This window comes from Mustelus asterias, chromosome 17 (assembly GCF_964213995.1).
Source record: "Mustelus asterias chromosome 17, sMusAst1.hap1.1, whole genome shotgun sequence".
Taxonomy (NCBI): Eukaryota; Metazoa; Chordata; class Chondrichthyes; order Carcharhiniformes; family Triakidae; genus Mustelus; species Mustelus asterias.
This window is the reverse complement of record NC_135817.1, coordinates 64,980,533-64,992,739: the sequence shown is the minus strand read 5'-3', so window position 1 is coordinate 64,992,739 and position 12,207 is coordinate 64,980,533. Positions and strand designations below refer to the sequence as shown.

General features: G+C 43.4%; 1 protein-coding gene across 1 annotated transcript in view; it reads left to right on the top strand.

Moving 5' to 3' along the window:
- The first annotated feature begins 1,037 nt into the window (after window positions 1-1,037).
- The window catches only part of LOC144506557 (zinc finger protein 654-like), a 48,717-nt gene continuing 37,547 nt past the window's right edge, over window positions 1,038-12,207 (top strand). Inside the window, exon 1 of the mRNA XM_078232834.1 lies at window positions 1,038-1,191. Within this exon, the coding sequence (XP_078088960.1) occupies window positions 1,066-1,191 (126 nt within the window). The 5' untranslated portion in view covers window positions 1,038-1,065. The remainder of the gene's footprint in view (window positions 1,192-12,207) is intronic.

Genomic DNA, 12,207 nt, shown 5'->3' with positions numbered 1-12,207 from the left:
TGTATAGCGTGCAAGAAACAAGACTTTTCATTGTATGCTAATACATGTGACAATAATAAATCAAATCAAATCGGTGTTAGTTCTCAGAGGGGAAATCAACCTCTGCTTTATAACAATTGGTAGCTAAAAATCAGGTCTTACGTTGTTATGGATATGTCAATATTTTAACAATATTCTAATATTGTTTTCTTTGTGATGGGAGTGTTTGCAAATACTGCTGATGACCAGAGGCACACACATTTTGCATCAGATCTGCTTGATTCAAATACTACTTTGCAACTTGCTGATAGCCATCTACTCTATTCAACACATGACTGGAAGGATGAAAACAGCTCCTTAGAGTGAAGAGAACAAAGTTTTGCTGGCAGATGAATAAAGAAATATAGGTGGTGGGAACGAGCATAGGAACTTAATTAAAATTAAAATTGCACTTTTATTCTTCTGCAGTGCCAAATGAATTAAATTGAGAATCTTTTTTTAGGTTACAGGTTTGTATAACTCAGCACTTTGGGGCTCCAGCATTCTAACTCTGTCACCATGACGACAAGGCCCACAGTGCCAGCGAACCAGGGACATTGGCCTTTGGGGCCTGTTTTCTGGCGGCGGTGGCTGATTGGCTCTTTCCTGCTGTCAATCAAAGAGGCCGAGCGTGATCCCGCCTGTGACGCAAAAGGGATTCCGGGGGGGCGGGGGTGGGGAGTGGGCCTGCGTGAGTGGAATGGTTGTAATGGAGTGCGCCTGCGTGGGCCGGTTGGTTGTTATGGAGTGCGCCTGCGTGCGCGGGTTGGTTGGAATGGAGTGCGTCTGCGCGCGCCGGTTGGTTGTTATGGAGTGCGCCTGCGTGCGCGCGTTGGTTGGAATGGAGTGCGCATGCGTGCGCCGGTTGACCGCTGGTCGTTCGTCTGGGAATGGGCGAGTGGGTGCAATGCGCCTGCGTGGTCGTAGTGCGCCTGCCTGCGCGCGGGTGGTGTGGTCGTAGCGCGCCTGCGTGCGTGGAGTTGGGGCCGGGAGCGCGATGACGCAAGTGCGTCGGCACGCTGGTACGCGCAGGTAGGGGTTAGAAGCATGGCGGAAGAAGAGGAGTTTGATGTAGGGAGTCTGAGGGAAGAACTGGAATGGATAGAGAGCGAGCTGCGGATGTCCCTTGGCCAAGTCACCGCGTCCAACGAGTATTGCCTGAAGTTCTGTCGAGTGAGTGTGCCGTTCTGTCTGTGTTTTTTTCTTGTTGGGGGAGGGGAGGGGAGGGTGTGTGTGTGTTGTTGGGGCGGAATCCAAGAGTCTGGGAGTGAGAGCTTCTTGACAGCCCCCACCCTCCCCCCCCCCCCCATTACATTGCAGAGTCAACGTTACTCCACAAAATGCGGATTGCTTCTCTTCGACTGGTTGCTTTCGCAGCCTATTCCCCTCCCCCCACCCTTCACCCCAGGAACTCAACTGTTGGGAGCTGGCGGATGATTTCTTCTTGGGGAAAACTTTTTATTTTGCTTGTGTGTGTGGACATTGTTTGCTGAAGCTCGCTTCACGGTTGTGGACTGTGACAGTTTTCTCTCGGTTTTGTAGGCCAGTCAGTATTTAACTGTCACAGTTGTTCAACCCCAATGGCGTCAACTAAAGTTTTTTTTTTGGCGAAAACATGACGGGTGTGCAATGCAAGTGAAGAATTATTGTTGCAGTAGCAGTTAAATAGAATCTGGTATTACAAGGGGCTTTAATAGCATGAATGAGGGCGGGGTTGGGGGGAGAAACTGAGTCCTTTGTACGACCAAACTGATCAACTTGCAGCAAAAATATGTGCAATTTGAAAACAACTGATCTTGTTTGCTGTTTAAATTTTACCACTTATTCTGTTGCGTCCTGATGTAAACCTGAAGCTTTGCGAAAGCACATCTTTTCTTCTGAAGTTGCAAAGTAATTTACAGGCCATGAATCCATGCTAGCGCTTAAGTTCTGCCAGAGCCACTTGCCATCTGTATCTGTTCATAAATATTTCGAAAATGATGCTATAAAGTGGTGCAATCTTGCAATCCAAATGGCTTCCGTCAACAGTGAATGTACTTCAAAAGTTCTTTCTCAAAGTTTATTTATTAGTGTCACAAGTAAACATACATTAACACTACAATGACGTTACTATGAAAATCCCCTGGTCTCCGCACACTGGCACCTGTTCGGGTACACTGAGGGAGAATTTAGCATGGCCAAGGCACCAAACCAGCACGTCTTTTGAACTGTGGGAGGAAACCCACGCAGACACAGGGAGAATGTGCAAACTTCAGACAGTGACCCAAGCTGGGAATCAAACTGCGTCCCTGACATTGTGAAGCAGCAGTGTCACTGTGCAGATAGATGTCTCAGTGGATAGCAGGTGAACACTGAACTGGGGTTAAAGGGGGATAAAGAAATAAAAATGGAGATGCTCTTCAAGGCAATTTGGAAGATTGCAAAGTAAATGTATTGAGATCATGAGTTCCAAAAGGCAACATGGCAGTGTCAAATATACAGATGCATGGAAAATTTGGACTGCCCCATTTTACTTGATTACATTTTTGAGTTGCCGCAGTTATGGACAAATGGTGTTACTACTTTATAACCGTTGTAACGTTTATTGATATGTAGTTGAGTACAATAAATTTTTATACTTGTTACTTTGAATGATAGGAATAAGTAAAGCCGCGCAGTAAATCTAATGTACGCACATCTCTCTCACTGAGCATTTTACATTGGCTGGATCTTGATGCTTGAATTCACAGCATCTGGTTGCTGCTCGTTTTCACACCTATGCTGATAACACCCAGCACTATCTTACCATCACCTCTCTCAACCTCTGTCTAAGTTATAAGACTACTTATCTAACATTCAGTACCGAATAAGTGGAATTTTTTTTTCACGGTTAGTTTAATAGTTTAAATATTGGGAAGACCGAAACCAAAGCCATTGTCTTTGGACCCCCGCTACAAACTCCATTTCCTAGCTACTGATTGACTCCATTCTTCTCCTGGCAACTGAGGCTGAACCAGACTGTTCACAACGTTGGTTTCGTATTTGATCCCGAGCTATGTCTGCGCTATTATCACAGTAAGTAGTCTCACAACACCAGGTTAAAGTCCAACAGATTTATTTGGTAGCACAAAATTTTGGAGCGTTGCCCCTTCATCAGGTGAGTGAAGAGTTCGGTTCACAAACAAGTCATATATAGACACACATTCAATTACAAGATAATGGTTGGAATGTGAGTCTTAACAGGTAATCAAGTCTTTACAGGTGCAGACAATGTGACTGGAGAGAGGGTTAAACACAGGTTAAAAAGGTGTGTATTGTCACCAGCCAGGACAATTAGTGAGATTTTGCAAGCTTAGGCAAGTCGTGGGGGTTACAGATAGTGTGACATGAATCTAAGGTCCCGGTTGAGGCCGTCCTCATTTGTGCGGAACGTGGCTATCAGTTTCTGCTCAGCGATTCTGCGTTGTGTCGTGAAGGCCGCCTTGGAGAACGCTTACCCGAAGATCAGAGGCTGAATGCCCTTGACTGCTGAAGTGCTCTCCAACAGGAAGAGAACAGTCTTGCCTGGTGATTGTCGAGCAGTGTCCATTCATCCGTTGTCGTAGCGTCTGCGAGGTCTCGCCAATGTACCACGCCTCGGGACATCCTTTCCTGCAGCGTACCAGATACACAATGTTGGCCGAGTCACAAGAGTGTGTACCTGATGGAAGGTGTTCTCACGTGAGATGATAGCATCCATGTCAATGATCTGGCACGTCTTGCAGAGGTTGCTGTGGCAGAGTTGTGTGGTGTTGTGGTCTCTGTTCTCCTGAAGGCTGGGTAGTTTGTTGTGGACAATAGTCTGTTTGAGATTGCGCAGTTGTTTGAAGGCAAATAGTGGAGGTGTGGAGATGGTCTTGGCAAGATGTTCGTCTTTATCAATGACATGTTGAAGGCTCCGGAGAAGATGATGTAGCTTTTCCGGGGAAGTACTGGACGCTGAAGGGTACTCTGTCCGCCGTGTCCCATGTTTGTCTTCTGAGGAGGTCTGTGCGCCATTACCAGTACAGCCTATTTCCACCTCTGCAACATCACCTGTCTTTGCCCCTACGTCAGCTTCTCTGCTGCTGAAACCTTCATCCATGACTCAGTTACCTTTAGATTTGTCTATTTCAATGGACTCCGGGCAGCCTCCCAGGTTCTATCACTGTAAACTTGAGATCATCCAAAACTGTTATCCTTGGCCTAACTCATATCCAGTCCTGTTTACCCATCGTTCCTATGCTTAGTAATCTATATTGGCTCTTGTTTAAACAACTTGATTTAAAAATTTTCATCCTTGTTTTTGTATTCCTCCATGACTTCACCTTTCCCTAATTCTGTAATCTCCTTCAGCCCCACAACTCTCCAGGATCTTGGCTCTCCTCCAATTCTGACCTCTAAAGCATCCTTGCTTTTAATTGTTCAATCATTGGTGACTGTGCCTTAAGTTGAACTCTGGAACTCTCTCACTAAACATCTCCATCTCTTTTTCTTCCTTTGAAATGCCCCTTAAAACATTACTCTTTGACCAAGCTTTTGGCCACCTGCCTTAATACTCTGAGTTGCTCAATGTCAAATTTTTGCTTTATTATGCATCTGTGAAGTACGGTTTTAACATGATAAAGACATTGTATTAATATAGATCATTAGTTTAATTTTCCGAAATTAGATATGATAGATTAGATATGATAGATGTCATGTGAGTTTTGCCATTAATCTGCCTTAATTAAACATCCTAAAATTTCACTGGCATAATCATTGTTCTTGTCAACAACTTGGACACTGCTGCCTCACAGCGCCAGGAACCTGGGTTCAATTCCCCACTTGGGTCACTGTGCGTAGTCTGCATGATATTCCCCTGTCTGTGTGGATTTCCTCCAGCTGCTCCGGTTTCCTCCCACAGTCCAAAAGACGTGCTGGTTAGGTGCATTAACCATGCAAAATTCTCCCTCAGTGTTCCTGAACAGGCGCCGGAGTCTGGCGACTAGGGGATTTTCACAGTTACCTCATTGCCTTCTTAATGTAAGCCTAGTTGTGACAATAAATAAATCAACTTAAAACTCAGGATTGCCCTAGCTTGTCGAGCAAATTTATTCTTGTGAGTGGGAAATTTAAGTTACAGATGGCTTTTGGTTGGATGTTCAATTGTCATGTGACAGGATTAAATGATGCAGCTGGTTGTGCAGTGCTGCTATTGGGTTTTATTTCTTTTGTACAAATTGATGTATTGATAGTGGTGGAGAGCTGTATCACCGAACTATTGACCCAAGACTTACAGAACTGCTCATGGATGTGTAATAGTCCAGAGGCTTTGGGTATTGCATAGATTAACATCTGTAGAACTTGTTTAAGTTTATTTATTGTCACAAGTAGGCTTGCATTAACACTGCAATGAAGTTACTGTGAATATCATCTGAAAATATAACTGATATTTGCTTTATTATACGTGTGCTCTATAGAGTCATAGTATCCTACAATATAGAAGGAGGCCAATTGTGTCTGCACCAACCACAATCCCACCCAGGCCCTATCCCCTTAACCACATGCATTTACCCTAGCTAGTCCCTCTGACAAGGGGCAATATAGCATGGCCAATCCACCTAACCCACACATCTTTGGTCTATGGGAAGAAACCGGAGCATCTGGAGGAAATCCACGCAGGCACGGGGAGAATGTGTAAACTCCCCACACTCAGTGACCCAAGCCAGGAATCAAACCTGGGTCCCTGGCACTGAGGCAGCAGTGCTAACCACTGTGCCACCGTGCTGCACTATGAGACTATTTTCCCCTGCTGATTTTTTTGTGGGTGCTTGCCTTTCAGTGGTTCAGTGCTCGATATAGCAATTGTTTTGTGATCTTAAGTTGAATTACATATATCTAATATAATTTGCTTATGATAGCTCCAAGTCTGTTTCACTGACTTGGTTAGCACTGCTGCCTCACAGCGCCAGGGACCCGGGTTCGATTCCCGGCTTGGGTCACTGTGTCTATGCGGAGTTTGCACGTTCTCCCCGTGTTTGTGTGGGTTTCCTCCGGGTGCTTCGGTTTCCTCCCACAGTCTGAAAGATGTGCTGGTGAGGCGCACTGGCCATGCTAAATTCTCCCTCAGTGTACTTGACCAGGTGCCGGAGTGTGGTGACTAGGGGATTTTCACAGTAACTTCACTGTCGTGTGAATGTAAGCCTACTTCATAGAATCATAGAAACCCTACAGTGCAGAAAGAGGCCATTCGGCCCATCGAGTCTGCACCGACCACAATCCCACCCAGGCCCTACCCCCATATCCTTACACATTTACCCGCTAATCCCTCTAACCTACGCATCTCAGGGCATTAAGGGGCAATTTTAGCATGGCCAATCAACCTAACCCGCACATCTTTGGACTGTGGGAGGAAACCGGAGCACTCGGGGAAAACCCATGCAGACACGGGGAGAATGTGCAAACTCCACACAGACAGTGACCCAAGCCAGGAATCGAGCCCAGGTCCCTGGAGCTGTGAAGCAGCAATGCTAACCAATCATAGAATCATAGAAACCCTACAGTACAGAAAGAGGCCATTCGGCCCATCGAGTCTGCACCGACCACAATCCCACCCAGGCCCTACTCTCATATCCCTACATATTTAACCACTAATCCCTCTAACCTATGCATCTCAGGACACTATGGGGCAATTTTTATCATGGCCAATCAACCTAACCTGCACCTCTTTGGACTGTGGGAGGAAACCGGAGCACCCGGAGAAAACCCACGCAGACACGAGGAGAATGTGCAAACTCCACACAGACAGTGACCCAAACTGGGAATCGAACCCAGGTCCCTGGAGCTGTGAAGCAGCAGTGCTAACCACTGTGCTACCGTGCCGCCTGTTACTTGTGACTAATAAATAAACTTTAAACTTTGATGTATACTTGAATTGAGGAAAGTGTAAAATGGAGTAGAAGGACTAAATTTCAAAAATATAGAAGTTATTAGCGACAAAGGCAAAAAACCTGACTAGCTGCTTTGAGTAACCAAAATTTAAAGTTTTTTTCAAATGAGCGAAATATTCAAAATTAACTGGAGCAATAAAACTAACATAAATCCAGTTATAATACAATAATGTAGAATGGATAATGCAAACATAACCATGAGACTGTCATGAATGAATAGAGCTATAGGAAATATCTATTTGGCTAGATTTGGGAAAAATTGCTTTACCACATAGAGGGGAAGAAATACCTGTTTAATCTAGAACACAGTCACACAAGGTACAGGAAGTTGGGTGTGCAACAGTAGGGTGGGGGGAAGCCACAGAACCTAGTTCTGTCCAACAGGTGTGATGCAAGAAAATGTAGAAATCCAGCCAATGGAAAGAACCAGAAAAGTATGCAAATAAGGGATGCAAAAGAAGTGTGGGGGGGGGGAGGGGAGAGAAAGTGACTTTTTCAAAATATATTCAGTGTGTGAGGTAATGTAGGCCCCTTAAAGACAGATTTAGATGTGGCTACAATGAACGATAAGGAAATGGCTGACCCATTAAATTCATCATTTGTATCCTTTTTGATTTGATTTATTATTGTCACACGTATTCACATACAATGAAAAGTATTGTTTATTGCGCGCTATACATCGCATACCGTTCATAGAGAAGGAAACGAGAGAGTGCAGAGAATGTAGTGTTACAGTTTTAGCTAGGGTGTAGAGAAAGATCAACTTAATGCGAGCTAGGTCCATTCAAGAGTCTGACGGTAGCAGGGATGAAGTTGCTCTTGAGTCGGTTGATATGTGACCTCAGACTTTTGTATCTTTTTCCCGACGGAAGAAGGTGGAAGAGAAAATGTCCAGGGTATGTGGAATCCTTGATTATGCTGCTTGCTTTGCCGAGGCAGCGGGAAGTGTAGACAGTGTCAATGGATGGGAGGCTGGTTTGCATGATGGACTGGGCTACATTCATGACCTTTTATAGTTTCTTGCGGTCTGTATAGTAGATGTAAAGAATAAGATACCAGCTATACAAGGGAATATAAAAATATGTCAAGAGCAAATTATTTGATTAGATGAAAGTTTTTTGTTGAAAGTAATGAAAATAATGGGACTTTAAGATAGATGAATCCTCATGACTTGATCCCTTCCACTCCAAGGCATTGGAAGAAACTGAGGAAGGAATTGAAACTGTGTTCCAAAATTTTCTGGATTGAGGATATGTTTGTCTGAATAGCAAATACCATTCCATTATTTCTGAAGTGGTAGAGGGGTGAGAGCAACTACTTTTGTAGTTAACAACTACAAAATTAACAACTTGTTAATTTCATTGCAATTGTGGAAAAGTTACTAGAATCTGTCGCCATGAACCGTGTTATGGAACTATATTAAATTTAGAAGTAGGCCATTCGGCCTATTGAGTCTGCTCCGCCAGTCAGGAATATCATGGCTAATTCTATTATGTTAACTCCACTTTCCTGCTTGTTCCCCATAACCCTTGGCTCCCTTGTAGGTTAGAAATCTCTCTCACTAAGCCTTGAATATATTTGATATCCTAGCTTTTACTGCTGCATCTGGGAGAGAATTCCAAAGGCCAGCAGCCCTCTGTAAAGAAATGACTCCTCATCTCCGTCTTAAATGAGAGACGCCTGATTTTGAAACTGTGCCCCATGTTCTAGATTTCCCCATTTGGGGGCAACATGCTCTCAGCCTCCACTCTGTCAAGCCTCCTCAGAATCTTGTATGTTTCAATAAGATCACCTTCCATCCTTCTAAACCTCAATGAGGATACTCTCAACTTGCTTGATTTTTTTTTTCCTCGTAAGACGAGCCTTTCATCCCAAAAATCGGAACTGCTTCCAATGCAAATATGTTCTTTTAAGTAATGGAGATCCAAACTGCACGCACTTCTCCTGGTGCGATCTCACCAATGCCTGTACAGGTGTAGCGAGACTTTCCCTACTTTTACACTACATTCCTTTACGATAAAAGCCAACATTCCATTTCACTTTCTAATTACTTGCTATACCTATACACTAACTGATAGTCATGTACAAGGACATCAGGATACCTCTGTACTGTAGCATCCTAACAAAGTGGGCAGTCCCATCTGCCAAATTTTTGCCGCTCGCTTAACCTATCTGTAACCCTTTGCAGTAGCAATGTTGGCTGATATAATATATATAGTGACCTAGAGGGAATTATAGCAGGGGACAGTTTCAAAGTTTGTGGATGGTATGAAACTTGAAAGCATTGCAAATGGTGAGGAGCACAGTGCAGAACTACAAAAGGGCATAGACAAGTGGATAGATAGGTGGCAGAAGTTGTTCAGTGCAGAGAGAAGTGTGAAGTGATGCATTTTGGTAGAACATGGAGAACAATATAAAATAAGGAGTACAATTGTTAAGGGGGTGCAGGAGCAGAAGAACCTGGGTTTTTATTTGCATAGATCATTGAAGGTGGCATGACAGGCAGAGAGACCTGTTAATAAAACATGCAGTGTCCTAGGCTTTATTAATATGGGCATAGAATACAAGAACTTATACAAGACACTAGTTGGACCTGAGATGGAGTATTGTGCACAGTTCTGGGAACCACATAACAGGAAGGATGTTTTAAAGCATTGGAGTGTGCAGAAGAGGTTTACATGAATGGTCCCAGGGATGAAAAACTTTAGTATTGAGGATAGATTGCAGAGGTTGGGCCTGTTCTCCTTGGTGAAAAGAATAAGAAGAGATTAGATAGTGATGTTCAAAATCATGAGGGGGCTGAACAGAATAGATAAACGAAACTGCTTCTACTCGTAAAAGGAACGAGAGGGCCCAGATTCAAGTAATTTGCAAAAGAAGGAAATGCGATGTGAGGAAAATGTTTTTTCAGGTCTGGAATGCTCTACCTGGAAGTGTGGTGGAAGCAATTTCAGTCGAGGCATTCAAGAGGACAATGGATGATTACTCGAATAGAAATAATGTGCAAATGTATGGGGAAAAGGCAGGAGAATGGCACTAAGCCATAATGCTCATATGGAGAGTCGGTGCAGACATGATAGTCCTTCTGTGCTGTAACAATTCTGTGATGCTTGTAGTTTCCCCGCAACTTGCTTTTCCACTTATCTTTGTATCATCAGTAAATTTGACTATCATCCAAGTCAATAATATAGATTGCAAATATTTAATGCCTCAGCACCAATCCCTGTGGCAGTCTAGTTAGTTTTCCAGCTTAAAAATGGCCCATTTATCTTATTAATTAGCCAATCCTAAATTGATACTAATAAATCATCCCCAAGAGCACTTGCCTTGACAATAACTTTTTACATGACACCTTATCGAATACTGTTTGAATATCTAAATGCACCACATCTACTGACAGCACTTTATCCATTCTTACTACAGCTTAAAATAACTCAAATAAATTTGACCAACATGATTTCCCATTGACAAACCGTGTTGATTTGGCCTGATTATATAATTTTCTTAACGTTCTGCTGCTTACGACCTCCTTAATAATGGATTCCAGCATTTTCCAAATGAAATGTTGGACCAACTGGCCCATGATTTCCTGCTGTCTTTCTTTTTTGAATAGCGGTGTTACATTTGCAGTTTTCCAATCTATTGAGACCTTTCCAGAAATCTAAGGAATTTTGGGTGATTACCACCAGTGCATCCACTATCTTTGCAACTACTTTTTTTAAGATCCCTGAATGCAGGTCGCCTGGTCCAGGGGACTTGTCAGCCAATAATCCCATTCGTTTTTCCTAATACTTTTTCTCTAGTGATGGTGATTGTTTTAAAATGCCTTGGGTCACTGTCTGTGTGGAGTTTGCACATTCTCCCCGTGTCTCCTCTGGGTGCTCTGGCCAAAATTCATGTGGGCTAGGTTGAAATTGCCCCCTTGGTATTTGGGGGATTAGCAGGGTAAATACATGGGGCTACGGGAATAAGACTTGGGTGGGATTATTGTTGGTGCAGGTTTGATGGACCGAATGGTCTCCATCTGCATTGTAGGAATTCTATGATTCTATTCTATGATTCAAATTCCTCCCTCCTTTGCCCCTTGATTTTCTACTTTCCTTGGGATGCTTTATGCTTCTTATACTGAAAAAATATGAACTAGAACATAGAACAGTACAGCACAGAACAGGCCCTTCGGCCCACGATGTTGTGCCGAGCAAAATAATGATCAAAATAATGAATTTCTGAAACGTTGTGTCTGACTAATCTAATTTTTTTGAGGAAGTCATTATGGTGGGTCGGAAGAATGTCGGTTAAAGTCTGCTTTGGGAGTCACTTATAAAGTTCCATATTATTAGCAAGAGGTCAGTGCACACATTGGAGGTAAACTTGAGTGTCGCTAATGGGGGCGAGGGCAGATACTGAGGGATAAAGGTAATGTACCTTGATTAGTGAATGTGACAAAGGGTTCCTCGAGGACTGGGGCCTTGGCTTGTCGGGTATAATGATGATTTGGATGAAGGAATAAGGAAGTTGTATATTCAAATTAGGAAGCACAATAAATTGTGTAGGAGGGAACTGGAGGTTACGAAGGGACCTGGGTTAAATGGGTGTGCCGAGTTGCAGCAGAGTTCAGTGTGAAGTAGTGAGTCTTCCATTATCAATCGAAGAAACTAATCAGAATATTTTCTTATTGATGAGAGGGTAGAAATTGTGGTGGAGGAAAAGGGATTTGAGTGTCCAGGTACACCACATGGGACACAGTCTCAAGATAAAGGACTGATCATTTAGGACTGAGCTGAGGAGAAATTTCTTCACTCAAAGGATTGTGAATCTTTGGAATTCTCTACCCCAGAAGGTTGTGGATGCTTCATCGTTGAATACGTTTAAGGCTGGAATAGACAGATTTTTGGTCTCAGGGAATTACAGTATATTAAAGGAGTGGTGGAAAAATTGAGTTGAAGCCCAAAAAGCAGAGTGGGCTTGATGGGTTGTGTGGTCTACTCCTGCTCCTATTTTTTTGTAATTTTTTTTTTACAGTTTTCAGAGTTGCGCTCAATTTCAGAGGTTTAAGGATGGCAAATGCTGACAGTTTCACTTTCATTACCACAGCATCATCCAGGTCGCTGTGTTCCCCCAACGATTGGTGGATTGGTATTGCTAAATTGCCACTTAGTGTCCAAAGATGTGTAGGTTAGGTGGATTAGGCATGGTAAATGCATGGGGTTACAGGGGTGGGGGTTTGGGATAGGGGGTTAAAGTTTGTTTATTTATTAGT